At 39.5% G+C, this 13,160-nt stretch overlaps 1 protein-coding gene across 1 annotated transcript in view; it reads left to right on the forward strand.

Annotated features, from left to right (window-relative positions):
• FXN (frataxin) overlaps positions 1 to 10,496 on the forward strand; it is a 14,355-nt gene extending 3,859 nt beyond the window's left edge. Inside the window, exons 3-8 of the mRNA XM_014951645.1 lie at positions 248 to 404; positions 821 to 893; positions 1,352 to 1,434; positions 2,773 to 2,893; positions 6,372 to 6,469; positions 9,837 to 10,496. Coding sequence (XP_014807131.1) covers positions 248 to 404; positions 821 to 893; positions 1,352 to 1,434; positions 2,773 to 2,893; positions 6,372 to 6,469; positions 9,837 to 9,990 — 686 coding nt within the window. The 3' untranslated portion in view covers positions 9,991 to 10,496. The remainder of the gene's footprint in view (positions 1 to 247; positions 405 to 820; positions 894 to 1,351; positions 1,435 to 2,772; positions 2,894 to 6,371; positions 6,470 to 9,836) is intronic.
• The last annotated feature ends 2,664 nt before the right edge of the window (positions 10,497 to 13,160 follow it).

Here is a 13,160-nt window from a genome sequence, read left to right on the forward strand (position 1 = left end):
GGGAGCGAGGGCCGTCCCCGGGCCGTGCCGCCCCCCGGAGGTGCTGGCGCGTTTGGCCCAACGTCCCCGGAGGCAGGAGTGAGGGGCGGCGGCGGCCCTTGGCCTGTGGAGGGGCGGGGCGGCGCCCGGGGGGGGGGGGGGGGGGGGGGGGCGGGGGGGGGGGGGGGGGGGGGGGGGGCCCCACCTGAGGGGGAGGCAGCTTCTGGGCCCGGTGATAATGAACGGCCTCGTAGCTTTTGATGGGAAGCGCGTATCAGAGAAGTGCTAAAGGGTGCAGTCAAAAACGCGGGGGCATCAGTGTGTATTTTGTCAGCCTGTATCAGCAAGGACTTGGCTGTTCTCTGCCCGTTTTGTCCGTGTCACTGCTTTGGACTGACAGACCGGTTCAGCTGTAGTTCCCGAGGGTGGGTGTCAAACCATGTGCAGAGACATGGCTCTGAGTTCGGCTTTCCTGTCTGCTTGAAGAAGGGCTATCGTAGTTCCTTTTTAATGCCTTTTCAGCTCACTCTGTTCATTCTCGAGACCTGGTGCAATTATATCAATCAAGCAATCAAGAACGCTATCTTACTATTCATGCAAAAACATATACTTTCATAGCCCAGGTTAAGAAGAAAATGCTATCTTTCTATCTTGGTGGAAAGCAAAAGTACTTCTCTGTTAGACTAGGAGATCAACTTTATCCATGCTGATGTATTGCTTCCCCCCAAAAGGGTTGCCTGTTTCACTCTCCTGTCTTCTATTCCCAGTTTGTGGACACAGCTTTTCTGTAATTTTGATTTGGCTTTTTAAAGCTGCTTTTTTTTTTTTTTCCCTAAAACAGAAAAGAAATTAGAAATGAAACAGCTTGTTTTACAGAAGAGATCTGGAATGTGAAGTGTGATGTTAGCTGTGTTGTAAGTAAGGAGGATTCAGGGCTTCTGTTTATTTCAGTTGAATATATTCATGGCTTCTGACAGAGGGATGCTAGTTGTTGATACTGACAAGCATCAGAGTAGTGGATACTTGTGAAAATCGTGGCCTAAGCCAGTTTTCGGAAGTTGCTCAGTAATTCTGTGGTAGAGCAATAGAAAAGAAAATAGTTCTCTTTCCTAGTTCACTATTCTATGAATAAATCTTTTTTTTTTCATTAATTTGTATCTGAAGACAAGGATACACTAGATTGCTTCAGTCGTGCAAGGATTAAAGCTGCATAATTATTTCCATATTAGTTTTGTGATACAGATTATGAGTATTTTACTTGGGGGGTGGAAAGGTCCTAAAGAATCTAATAAATTTGTGTGGCAAAGATGTAATCTATAATTCTTTGTGTTGTAACTTGTAATTCTGTTTTACTTATGCTTATTTCCAACAGCAATTACAATATGCTTCAGAGGTGAAGAGCAAGACTGTTCAGTTCATGAATTTAAGAAATGTAGGAACTCTGAATGACACAAGGTAAATTTTATTTTGGGAAATTCATATGAAAAGATCATCTCTGCATGTTAGAATACTTTCTAGACATGGTCAGACTGTCAAACTAATGTGATGATGTGATGAAGGAAAAGTACAGTTTTAGCAAAAAGCATTTGGGGTGAATTTGGGAGGTCACTTATCAAATGATTCATGTACCTAAATGTAGGTGTCTAGCACCGTTTCACATATATCAGGGTACAAGAAATTCCTGCTTACGCAGAGAGGAGTTGACACAACGCCTGCCAGAGACTTCTCCCCTTCTGATGCAGCAGCTGGAGGCCCAGTGAAGGGTTGTGCAGATGTCTTACCATTAAGTACTCGAATGGCACCCTGAACCAGAACATGGATCCTGCCTAATCCTAAGGCTTCCCGTTCTCCAGGGGCGTTTCTGTGGTGTCCCTCACATAAGTGCCATAGAGTGTATTTCAGTAACTGGCTAGCAAGAAACTTTTTGTTAAAAACTATGTTCTTTGTCATCAGTTGACAGATGCTGAGTCGTCATAGTTCATAGTAACTGTTGTATTGCCATACCCATTAGCAAAAACTGGAATGATTTCATTGATTTGTCTGTTGCAAGAGATACCCACCTACATACTCAGAAGATGACATTGATACAGATGAAAAAACTTTTGTGATTTAATTTTATTTGGTTAATTAAACTGAGGTAGACTTTATTCCCAGTAACTTTTTCTATTTATTTAAATACAGTAACAGAAGCAGTCTCACAAGTGCTGTAAGCCTTACGTAAAGCCTACAAGGGTGCTTTGAGACTCTCTGAAGAAGGTATTTGTATGTGTTAGTTCATAAGCACACTTTAAATAACATCTAATTACCGAGGTGTGTCAGTAATTCCAGTTGACTAGTCAAATGCTGTACATAGACATGGCATGTGATATTGATGTTTCTAAGCAGCTCATAGCTACAGTGAGTTTCTTAAGAGTCAGTTGATGTGGGCTTCTAAGCAGCAGATGATTGTATTTGTAGAGTTCAAAACTAAGTCTTGCACAAAGTCCTTTTATGAGAATTATTTTGAAATATGATACCTAACTCTACCTGCTTAGTACACAGGGGTCACTGTATCTAAGGAAAGAAGTACATGTTCCTCAGCTAAGAGATCTCTACTACCAAAATTTCAAAATTCCACCTCTATTTGTAAGGTGGATTGTTACCTACATTACCTTAAGAAGGACTGCTTGTTTTATATGATAGTTTCATAGTTACCGTTTCCTCGAAGGTCATGGTCTTGGTGTGTTTTTTTTATAGCAAAAATACAGTCTTCCATGTTTTTCTCTTCATTATGGGCCTGTTTGTAATTTGTAGCTCTTTAGATGAGACCACTTACGAAAAACTGGCTGAAGAAACACTGGACTCCTTAGCAGATTTCTTTGAGGACCTGACTGATAAGCCTTTTACCCCAGAAGATTATGATGTCTCTTTAGGGGTATGTTTTAAATATTCTACTGCCACTGTAGTTCTCATAGATTTTTTTTTTTTTCTTTGAAGGAGAATTTTAAATTAGTTGCCTTTGGTTCAACACTTAAAATACAAAGAGTTTTTACAGCTTTATTGTGAAAATATGCCTGTTTATACTGATGGAACAGCTATTCTGGTAAAAAGCTTTGAAGCTTTTTAATTTGAAGATTTTAAATGTTTAGTGTATAGAGAAAGACATAATACAGAATAATAAATGAGTACAAGAGGACACAGAAACTGGTTTCTAATTTCAGAGTGGTCTGTAAATTTTTCTAAACCCTCTGGCATTAGCAGTCTCTTCCCTCACGGTGAATACTAGGAGAGGCCTATGTGGCATAGTACATGTATGTACGTCACATGTAACTGGTAGAGCAGTTTCTTTGATTGCCCTGAATACTGAGAAGCACCATTTGTCTTGGTCAGGTAGAGAATGTTTGTCCTGGCTTTACTGATGACAGGCTGTAGTGGAGAGAAGCAACAAGAGGATGTGGTGTTTGGAAAAGTGGGAGCAGAACATTCATGCGGAGAAGGCTACTGTCACAGGAAACGTTAAGTGGCTGCTAGCCTGTTAATTGGAGCCTGCAGGAGTAAGTCAGCCACTCAGATTCTTTAACAGGAGTGACAGATTCAGATTAAAAATATCCATTCTATTTCTATAAGGAATTTATTAGTTTTGTATACAGTTACTGAAGTGGTTCGTACGTTACAGCCCTCTCTACATGAGATGGAGGAGAGTGCAGTGTCTCCCCACACTGCTGCCTGCAACACAGGTCTTTCACTACTGCTTGGTTTTTGAGGTCACATAACCTCTGCTCCCTCCACATGTCTTACCACAAGGAGGTTGCTTTGTGCTAGCCCTGTCAGTTAAGGTTTTATGCTCAGGGACAATGAGGCAGATGGTTTGGGTTGTATTGTGCCAAAAAAAAAGGAAGTAAAAATCAAAACCCTGTAGTTTTCGGACTTGCTCCTGTGTAACTTTGCCATCATAATGTTCATTCTTTGTTTCTTATAGCTGGGATAGAAAATAACTTACTGTTAGTAGGAGTCTGCAGTTGCCCTTACCAAATACTATATGTTGCTTTAATTAAGTGTGTAGTTAATGTCACAGATAATTGCTTTTCACCAAAAAAGCAAAGACTTGTTTAACCTTAGCTATTCAGTATGTTTTAGCATATCAGTGCCTATTAACCGGGTTTAAAGATCTTAGGACAAAATTTAGTAAAAATATCATAATTTACCTCTTTAATATTCTTAGATACTTCATTACACGAAGTTGATGAGGCACTTTCTGTCAGAATTTTATCTCCAGTGGATCGTGTTTGACATTGACTCATTGTGAGGCTTGAAAAGTCATTATTTTTATCTCCGTGTTAATTTTTACCAGTGCTCCTTTGTTGCATAGACTGTGTGATGACATGATGACACTTTGTCCTTTCTGTTAAGAGCGATAGGTTAAATAGTCCCAAGTTTACCCGCGCCAATGCCAAACAGACAAGGCTCGTGCCACTCCGAGCCACGAGGTGGCGAACGTGATACAGGTCTGTTGTGCCTGTGACTCACGCACTTCATTTCTTCACCCAATTTTTATCTTCGTGTCCAGGGGAAAAAAAAAAAAAAAATCTCTTTTGAAGAATATTCTTGTTACCAAGAGCTAACAAACATTCATCCAGTAGTACAAAAGACAGTGCAGTAGTATTCCTTGAAATGTGATAGAAACATCTTGCAATTTAAGTTCTTAAAAACTCAAGTTGTATTTTCTAGTGTTTCAAACTTATTGCAAAATGTATGAGAGAACATTTTAAACACACCATTAGAAGTTAACCTTTATTTAATTTGCAATGGCAGAGCAACAGCATTCTCCAACAGCTGACACACAATGTAAGCAATAGTATAAATGTCTTGTTAACTCTTTGGAAACCTGGCTGCTATAGTGTTTCTATAGCATACGGCATAACATCATGGTGAATGCTTAAAATGGCACTAGAGAGCACCATAGAAGGATAGTGGAACCTTTGTGTTGCTCTTCAGGCCTAATCCCCCAATTTGCTCTTATTCTGCTGTATCTCTACAGATCTGAGGCCGCTAAGATACAGGGAAGTTTGAGTTCTGACAATTGAGAGAAGTAGCTTGTTCTTGTCCTTCTTTTCACTAAGCTAATACTCAATTAGTGTAACTGGCAGGACAACCTGGTGGCAATATTAATGAGGGTAGCCTTTTCTTTTTATTTTATTGATCATAGATGTAAATCACTTATCAAGCACAGAAACAGCATGGAAACTAAGGTAAAAAAATCAGACCTTGAGAGTATTATTTCATAGCAGATTATCCTTGAGATATGTCAGAAACCAGTAACACTGAGTTATTTTGTAGGGGGAGGGAAGCTCTAAGCTGAGTAAGTTTGCTGGTAGTAGGTACTCAAAAGTTACTGTTTTCCCCACGGTAACTGTATATACATAGCAAATAACCCTAGCAATGATAGTAGCTCTAGTGATATCTTCTGACTAAAGCATGAAAAGTGTCCTTTAAAGAAGCTTTGTTGTGCTGTGAGGCGTGAAGTATTTGAGAAACTGCAGCTTAAATGTGATTAACCTATTACCTGAATTATTAAATGGCATTCTGTAGAGATACCCTTTTTAATTAGCATAATTCACATCTTCTCCTTTACTTAACTCTAGTCCAAGCAGTGTTGTTCTTTTAAAGTTAGGGCAGAAATATTTTTGTCAGAGCGACATATGCTTTTCAGATGCACTTGTGAAAATGTCAGAGAATTGTGAATCATGTTGTCAGGAGGAAATGTGAGTAAGAAAGACAAAATAAATGCTCAGTAGGATAGTAGTCTATAGCTGGCATAATTAAAACAAACCAGACCTCATGGAGTTTAGAAGTGGAACATTTTTGAAGTATGATTCAGGATCTAGGCACATCAGAATTACTGGAGAAAGAATCCTGTTTATTCCTTAGGAAACTATTACAGTTTCTTAAGAAAAGTTAGGTAAAATCGCATGGCTCAGGAAGCTAGCAATGACAGATAATGACAGATTCTTGACTCTGAAGCACACTAGTTCTGCATTACTGATTAATAAAAAATGTTGTTATTGGATAATGTTTTAATCGTTGCAAAATGAACTAGCAGCCCTTTCAAGATGACAGGTCAAAGCTTGAGAGTGTTGTTTAAGTAGTGCCGCTGTGAATGGTGCAAATGCACTAAATCTGACCAGGAGGTTTAAAGTCTAAGTCAGATTCAAAGATAGGTGGCTTGTATTAGGTATTAATACAAGTTTTTGATATCTAGTGATCATTCTTCCAAGCCCCTGCTTTTTGGGGAAATTGCTGGGAATATGATACTGGTATGTAAGTTTCTGTTTATCCACTGCAAATGATATAATTCTTGTCAAGTAACAGGATGCAAATTTTTAACTTCTCACTTACTTTCTTTGTGTTTTAAGAGTGGAGTTCTAACAGTTAAATTAGGTGGAGACATGGGAACGTATGTAATCAATAAGCAAACACCGAACCGGCAGATTTGGCTGTCCTCACCCACTAGGTAAGTTATGTGTAAGTTATGTAATGTCTGCAGGCTGGGTGGAAATGTACTTCACCTGTTTTATAGCACGGCACGGACTATGTAATATCCTTTTCAGAAGTAGCCCTTTTCCTCAGTATATCCTCAAAACATGATACAATCTAAATGTTCGATAGTAATTTGTTACAGAGATTTGAGGCACGGTGCAGTATGCTGGCACGACATACACTAAATTAATCCAGGAAATGTGTAATACAGAATTTTCATACCCTGTTCTGGTCCAAAACTACCATCTACAGGAATTAGCCAACTCAGAAAAAAATAAATAGCCATGATTAAAAGAAACAAACCAAACCAAAACAAAGCTTCTGTTGAAAAAAGAGTGATGATGATGTTATGATCTAAACCTCTCTTTGTATTTAAACAGGGTGGCTCCTTCCCCTTTAAGCTTGTGGGATTTCCTGCCTTATATGTTTATGTGCTCTCCCACTGGTTGTTTTTGTCAAGCATCTGCACTTCATGGGAGCCTTGGCTGGCTGTTCCCTCTGCCTTTTCTAATGCTGTGTTTTGATCCATTCCAGGTTTTCTGGTTGGTTTCAGCAGGGAGGGCAGCCAGATATGTGGGAAAATGCTGTAGCTGTCTCCCCACCAAAACCTGTGTTCTCTGCCACTGTCCTGGGGAAAGAGCTGAGGGAGAGCGGGTCCGTGTCGGAGTGTTCCTGGTGAAGGAGCCAGCTAGCTGGAAAGTATGAGCACGGTCCCAGTGGCTGTGCCTGGCCTACCTCTTGAGCACTGTTCAGAAAGAATGCATCCATTGCAAGCCAGGGAATGGTTTTGCAGTAGTAGAATTCTGTAGCAGGGTTTGTGTTGGGGGAAAAAAAAGGAAAAAAACCACAGTGGAATTTAAGATTTTAAGAGAAACAATTTTAAAAGACATAAAATTTACCTAAAGAAAATTCTAACTAACTGCTTCAGTGTTCTTATGTATTGGCTGGTGAACAGCATACTAGGCTAGTAATTTTTTTTTATCTACTAACTGCTCTCCTACCCCAGGATCCTTTTATTAATTAAGTAATTTATTTAACAGATACATGACTTGCTAAAACACAGGTCTAGCAAGCTAACAAACCTTTTTGTTTAGACAGGTGCTGGCTGTGTGTCAGAATTCATTCATTCCATGTATTTTGCAACAAGCATAATTTCCGAACCTTGATTCTGCTTAAGATGACTATAATACTTTTGTGTCACTGACATAAAGTTTTCATCTGTTTATGAAAACCAAAATGCAGAGAATCCGTATCTATTTGGAGCCAACTCTAGTTGATCTAAGACATAACATGCTCCAGAATACACAAGGAAAGAGATAAAAGTGAAAATTCTCTGACGGTATTTTTCATCATCTGTGATGAAAAATGGTTCCCCTACAAACAGTAAGTTTTGTGTTTCCTGAGCTGCTATTATGGTAAACAGTGGTATTTCCTGAAATACGATGATGCATGTTCACTGACTTCCTGACTTCTGAAAAGCAGCTCCAGTGAACGCTATACGATCTGGAATGACGTACTTCTTCAGGGCAGTATGCTAGGAAGTGAAAGAAGCAAATGCTACTTGCATTGAATGTTGTATTTGTGGAATTTGTACAGAAAATGTAGAATTTTCAGTCTTTAAGAACATATCCCGAGGGAGACAAATTCTTAAGATGTGAGAGAGAGAGACATTTTTTTGAATTTTTTTGACGACCCGTTTGCTACTGTGCATCTACACACCAAAGTGAACTTAAGCTCATGTTTGTAAAGCTTTACTTAGTTGACAATTTAAATAAAGGGGTGGGTGCAACCTGCCAGCAGTGTGATTGCAATAATTTCATGTAGCTTCTTTGCCTGAAAAGACTTTTCAACCTTACGTAGCATCTCTTAATAGTAGCTTAATGTGATATTTTAATTCTTCTCTTTTGCTGCTTGTAAAATTTATGCACACTTTCCATGAGAAATATATTTAATTTGTATTTTACTTTATAGGTATTTTATAGAATTCACAAGATCCTTGTTTACATTATTAATTTAAATGGAAAAATATCACATTTGTACAGGATTTTGGAGATTCGGAGAACTAAGGCAGTGATTCATATGCTAAATGTATTGCTGATATTTACTATGTAGCATTTAAAACCAGCTCAAGTAATTTGTGTGTTTCTTTGTCATTGGTGATTAAATGGCCTGTCTTAGCCTGATTTTCATGAATGGCTGCATCCCATTCTGTCATTCTCTAGGTGCGGGATGGGATAAACAAATGCTTGTGGTGCAAAGACAAGGGACTGAGAAATGCATAGTAAAGACACTGGGGCATGTAATGTCGATTCCAAATAGTTACCAGTTCACATACAGCAAGTGAGGGTTCAGTGGAAGTGACTTTGATTAGTGTTTGCATTTGTGGCTTCCCATAGTTTTAGTGGTTGGAAAGTTCCTCGTTTGAATGTTGTGAGTAATTCAGGATATTCAAGGTTCAGGTTAGTGTTTATGTTTGTAGAGAACCTGCAGATTGCTCTTGTGTATATATAGGATAGTCTGTTTTCTAGCAGACCTTGTGTGTGGATTGTCTGAATTCCAAAGCATTTTGTGCTCCAAGTTCAAGAATAAAATTGATGGTTTGTCTGTTTATCCCAGACGACCATTTCATTCCTTTCTCTTTCCTTAGTTCCTCTAGCTGGCATGAACAGTAGCAAGTGCCTTTCAGTCATTCTCCTGTTTCAGATGAGAATTGGGTGGATAGAAAGGTCTGGAATAGAACCTGGGTGTTCAGGTTTCTTTCTTCATACTTAATGGAGGCCTGAAGAATCAAGCCAACAACTACACAATAGCACAGAGGAAAAGAGCATTTTAAATAGAAATCTCCCACATGCCAGTATACTTGCTTTCAGCTGGTAAATTCTTTTGTTGCACCTAAAAAGCAAGTGAGAATGATGACCTGTGTTCTGCTGTGCTTAGAATATCTGCACATGACGCTGTAAGAACTAATCAATACCGTTAATTCAGCATTATAAAAATATCCCTTGTAATATTTGTGTCAAAGAAAATAACAGGGGTGAGGGAAGAAGGGGGTAAGGGAACAAACTGGGGAAGTCAGTGCCAAAAGCAAGAAGGGGAAGGAGCTCGTGTCCACTGGGAGCGACTGATATATCTTGTCACCTTTCAGATATATCTGTTGGATGGCTTGGCAGTTCCTGGCAGATCTGGCCTTTTCTGCTCCACTTCCCCAGACTGCCCACCACTCCTCCTCCACGCTGTCTGTTCCTTTTCCTGGGCGCTCTCTGGGGTACATGAAAAACACAGGCTCCCAGCAGCTCCCCACGAATAATCTGTGCTCACACAGTGTGTGTTTTGTTTTCTAGCGGGCCCAAGCGCTACGACTGGACTGGACGGAACTGGGTGTATTCTCATGACAGAGTATCCCTTCATGAACTACTATCAAAAGAATTTTCAACAGCGTTAAAAACTAAATTGGATTTGTCCTGCTTAATATATTCTGGGAAAGAAGATACTTGATGATATGCTACCTCGTGGAAGTTTAAAGACTTTAACCACAAGCCAAGCCCTTCCTTGCTTTCTGAAGTACCTGAGCTTAATTCTGTTGTTTTTCTAGACTTCAGTATGTTGTGCAACAAAAATGAAAATAATATATTTTTCTCTAGTGCTCAGTCTTTGGGTTTCTGTGTCACTGCTTGAATCGGTGTCCGTGTAGCACAGGTACTTGCGTTCGCCCTTCCTGTTCCCACATTTCTTCCTTCCTTGCTGCAGAAGTCAGTCGTGGATTCTTGCTGTCTGTAGTCTTGTTTGGGTGTAACGATTGACCCACCTGGTGGCTTCTGACCAGCGCACAAACGCTGAGCTCCTTTTGATGAGACATTCATGCAAACCAAGAAATGCCTGTGAATCGCGTGGACGTAAGTTGTGGTACTGCGAGTGCATTGCATTAAAATTTGTGGCTATTGCAAGTGAATAATGCATCACAGTCAAATAGAACACGTTGTAAATAAAATGACTGTGGCAGGTAGAATCTTTTTGTTTTGTGCAATGCACATAATAAGAGTCTTTCTCTCAGTATTGCAGAACTTGCTTTTTTCTCCATATTCTAAATTCTAGAATTCTGTTTTCTTTCACATTAAGATATTTTTTTTTGAGCTAAACTTTAAGTTACTTAAGAGGCCTGTATGGCTGTAAGCATCATATGGAACTGGGAGGCTTGTATGTGATGTTTAAGCTGTGCAGCAGTATCTTTGCAAACATTTCATTCTATTACTATGGATTTCTTTTTCTGTTCCCTTTCGTTCTTCAAAGGGTAAAAGTACATAATTTATTGACTTTTTTTTCAGTTGAGCAAAATTAATATCCTCTCATGGTAGCAAAAAATTGCACTAATTTTATTCTGCTGCATTTCTTAAGTAAGTGGGCTTAGATTATCTTTTTTATCACCATGATACAATAAGGTTGGCCTTAGTACTGTGCTCATGCAGAAACTTTTGTCTTTTTGCTTCTTAGGATTTGGTATGGTACTTAGGCTGATGCAGCTGTCTTTTCAGGCTGTTAAAAAAAGAAAATGAAATAAATTATATACTCTGGATCTTAAACCAAAAAGCTTTAAAAGAAATAATGATCTGCAAGAAGAACACTTCGGCACTTGCACTGTTGTATTACTACCACTGGTGTTTCTTAATTGGCTATAAAATGGGAGCACAAAGTTATTGACTAATTCTTGAGGAAACAGCTCTTCTAGGTGGTTTATCAATGTATGAAAACATAGACAGTGCAAACTGTTTTTCTTCTTGGTTCCTCTGACATTTGTGGTTAGCTTGGCATGATTCTCTTGCTAGCTAGAATTATTACAGATGTGATTAATTTTGTGATTTAAAAACAATAGCTATATAGTATTGTTGCCCAGTATCTGCATCTAAAGTACCAGCATTGTTACCTGCTGTTTCCCACCCTGAAAGAGTAACGTTACACTGGAAGCTGCTTTTGGTTAATTGTGCACACTTTTTGCATGTTTATCAATCAAAAAATATTCAGTGACTGAAATTTCAACTCTACTGGATGAGGTAAATACAATGACTACGAACTCTCATGAGTACAAGAGTAAAAGATGTTTTTTTTCTTTAACAAAGGAAAGCTAAAAATAGAACATCTTTTACTGTTTTGAATTTAGAACACTGAAAATAATTTACAGCATATGGAAAATTATAGTATTTAGCTCAATTTCCTAGTAGTTCAAGTAGCTACTTAAACACATTTGTATAGATGTTAAATGACTTAATATTTAAATCAAGGATACTTACTCCTGGTTCTTCCTTTGCCTGATCACACACAGCTTGTGTAATTATTTTTCTGACTGACTTTTCCAAAAATTATTTTCTTAAGTAGTTTGCATGCAGCATATTCGCTAACGTGCACGTGGTTCACGTTCAGAGGTTCACTCTCCCTTCTCTTGCATGTGGTGCAAACGTTTGTACCGAGTTGCCTGTGGAATTCTTCATTCATTATGTAAAGGTGTGATTTCAGGCCATGGTGATAAAGCTAAAGACTGCAGACATGCGTGTTGAGTTGTGTTCCTTAAAACACTTACTGGAAAGACTCTGTTCAAAATTTGGCCAATCGGGGTGGATTTTATAAGAGCAGTTCAGTTTTCACGTTTGACGTGCCTTGCCCTTTACCCATAATGCTACTGCTATTTACACAGTTTCCTGGTTTTAGGTATCTTGAGTAACAAATGGTTTCAGTCTTACTGGCGAAGATAAGGAGCGTCAGTGAGTTGGAATGACTTTTATCTGGGTGTACAAAATGAATCATAGGACATGACTCATTTTCTTGCCCTAGTACATACATTGAATTCTAAGTAAGGGCAAGGAGACTCCATCAGCCACCGCACTCGTACGGCGGAGGCACAGGACAAGCTCTGATCCTAATGTCATATGACTTTGCATACTGTCCCCAAACAAACAACTCCTCCCTGCTGCCTTTTTTCACTTCCGTAACTCACTGGAATAAGCAGATTGTTCTGTGGTTACACACCTGGCATCCTGTCAATAGTTCCTTGCTCTTCACCTCTCCCAAAAGAACTGGCTGAAGGAAACCCCTTTGATAAACACCAGGGACAGTGAGTACCGATGAGAACCATTGTGTCACTGGCGGCGTTTATCACGCAGGACAGTTGCTCTGTCTTCAGTGGAGGAAAACACACAGAGTACTTCTGGGAGAGGATTATTATCATTTGTAGCTGTGCTGGATGGTCAGACTTGGCAGAGAGAGCGGTGTGTGTTGGGTGTTTTTAGGCACGCCAGAGTTTTCACCAGCTAATCGCTCGTTCTGATGATGGCCTACAGTCTGAAAGCCCTAGCACGTCTAACCTTGCTAAAATCCATTGTTTCCTGTGTGCCAGAGAGTTCTTTGGAAGTCCTGACTGATTCACGTGGTCAGGCTAGGCTTACAGCAGGCTGTGTTGGCCACAAAACACTGCCTTTGTTTGACAGGGGTTGCGCGCCTAAATGCTTGTCTGGTACCTGTTCGCTCATTTTCCTTTCCTTGTGATAGTTTTCCTCTTCCCTGCAAGACTGTTCCATGTGATTAAAATCACCGGGTCTTGTTTCTTTAAAATTCCCCAAGTCTTTTAGCAGCTTCAGTGAATGGGATAAAGACCCGTCCTGAAGAGGTGGTAGCCGAAT

The sequence above is a fragment of the Calidris pugnax genome, unplaced genomic scaffold (genome assembly GCF_001431845.1).
Source record: "Calidris pugnax isolate Ruff unplaced genomic scaffold, ASM143184v1 scaffold207, whole genome shotgun sequence".
In the NCBI taxonomy this organism is placed as follows: Eukaryota; Metazoa; Chordata; class Aves; order Charadriiformes; family Scolopacidae; genus Calidris; species Calidris pugnax.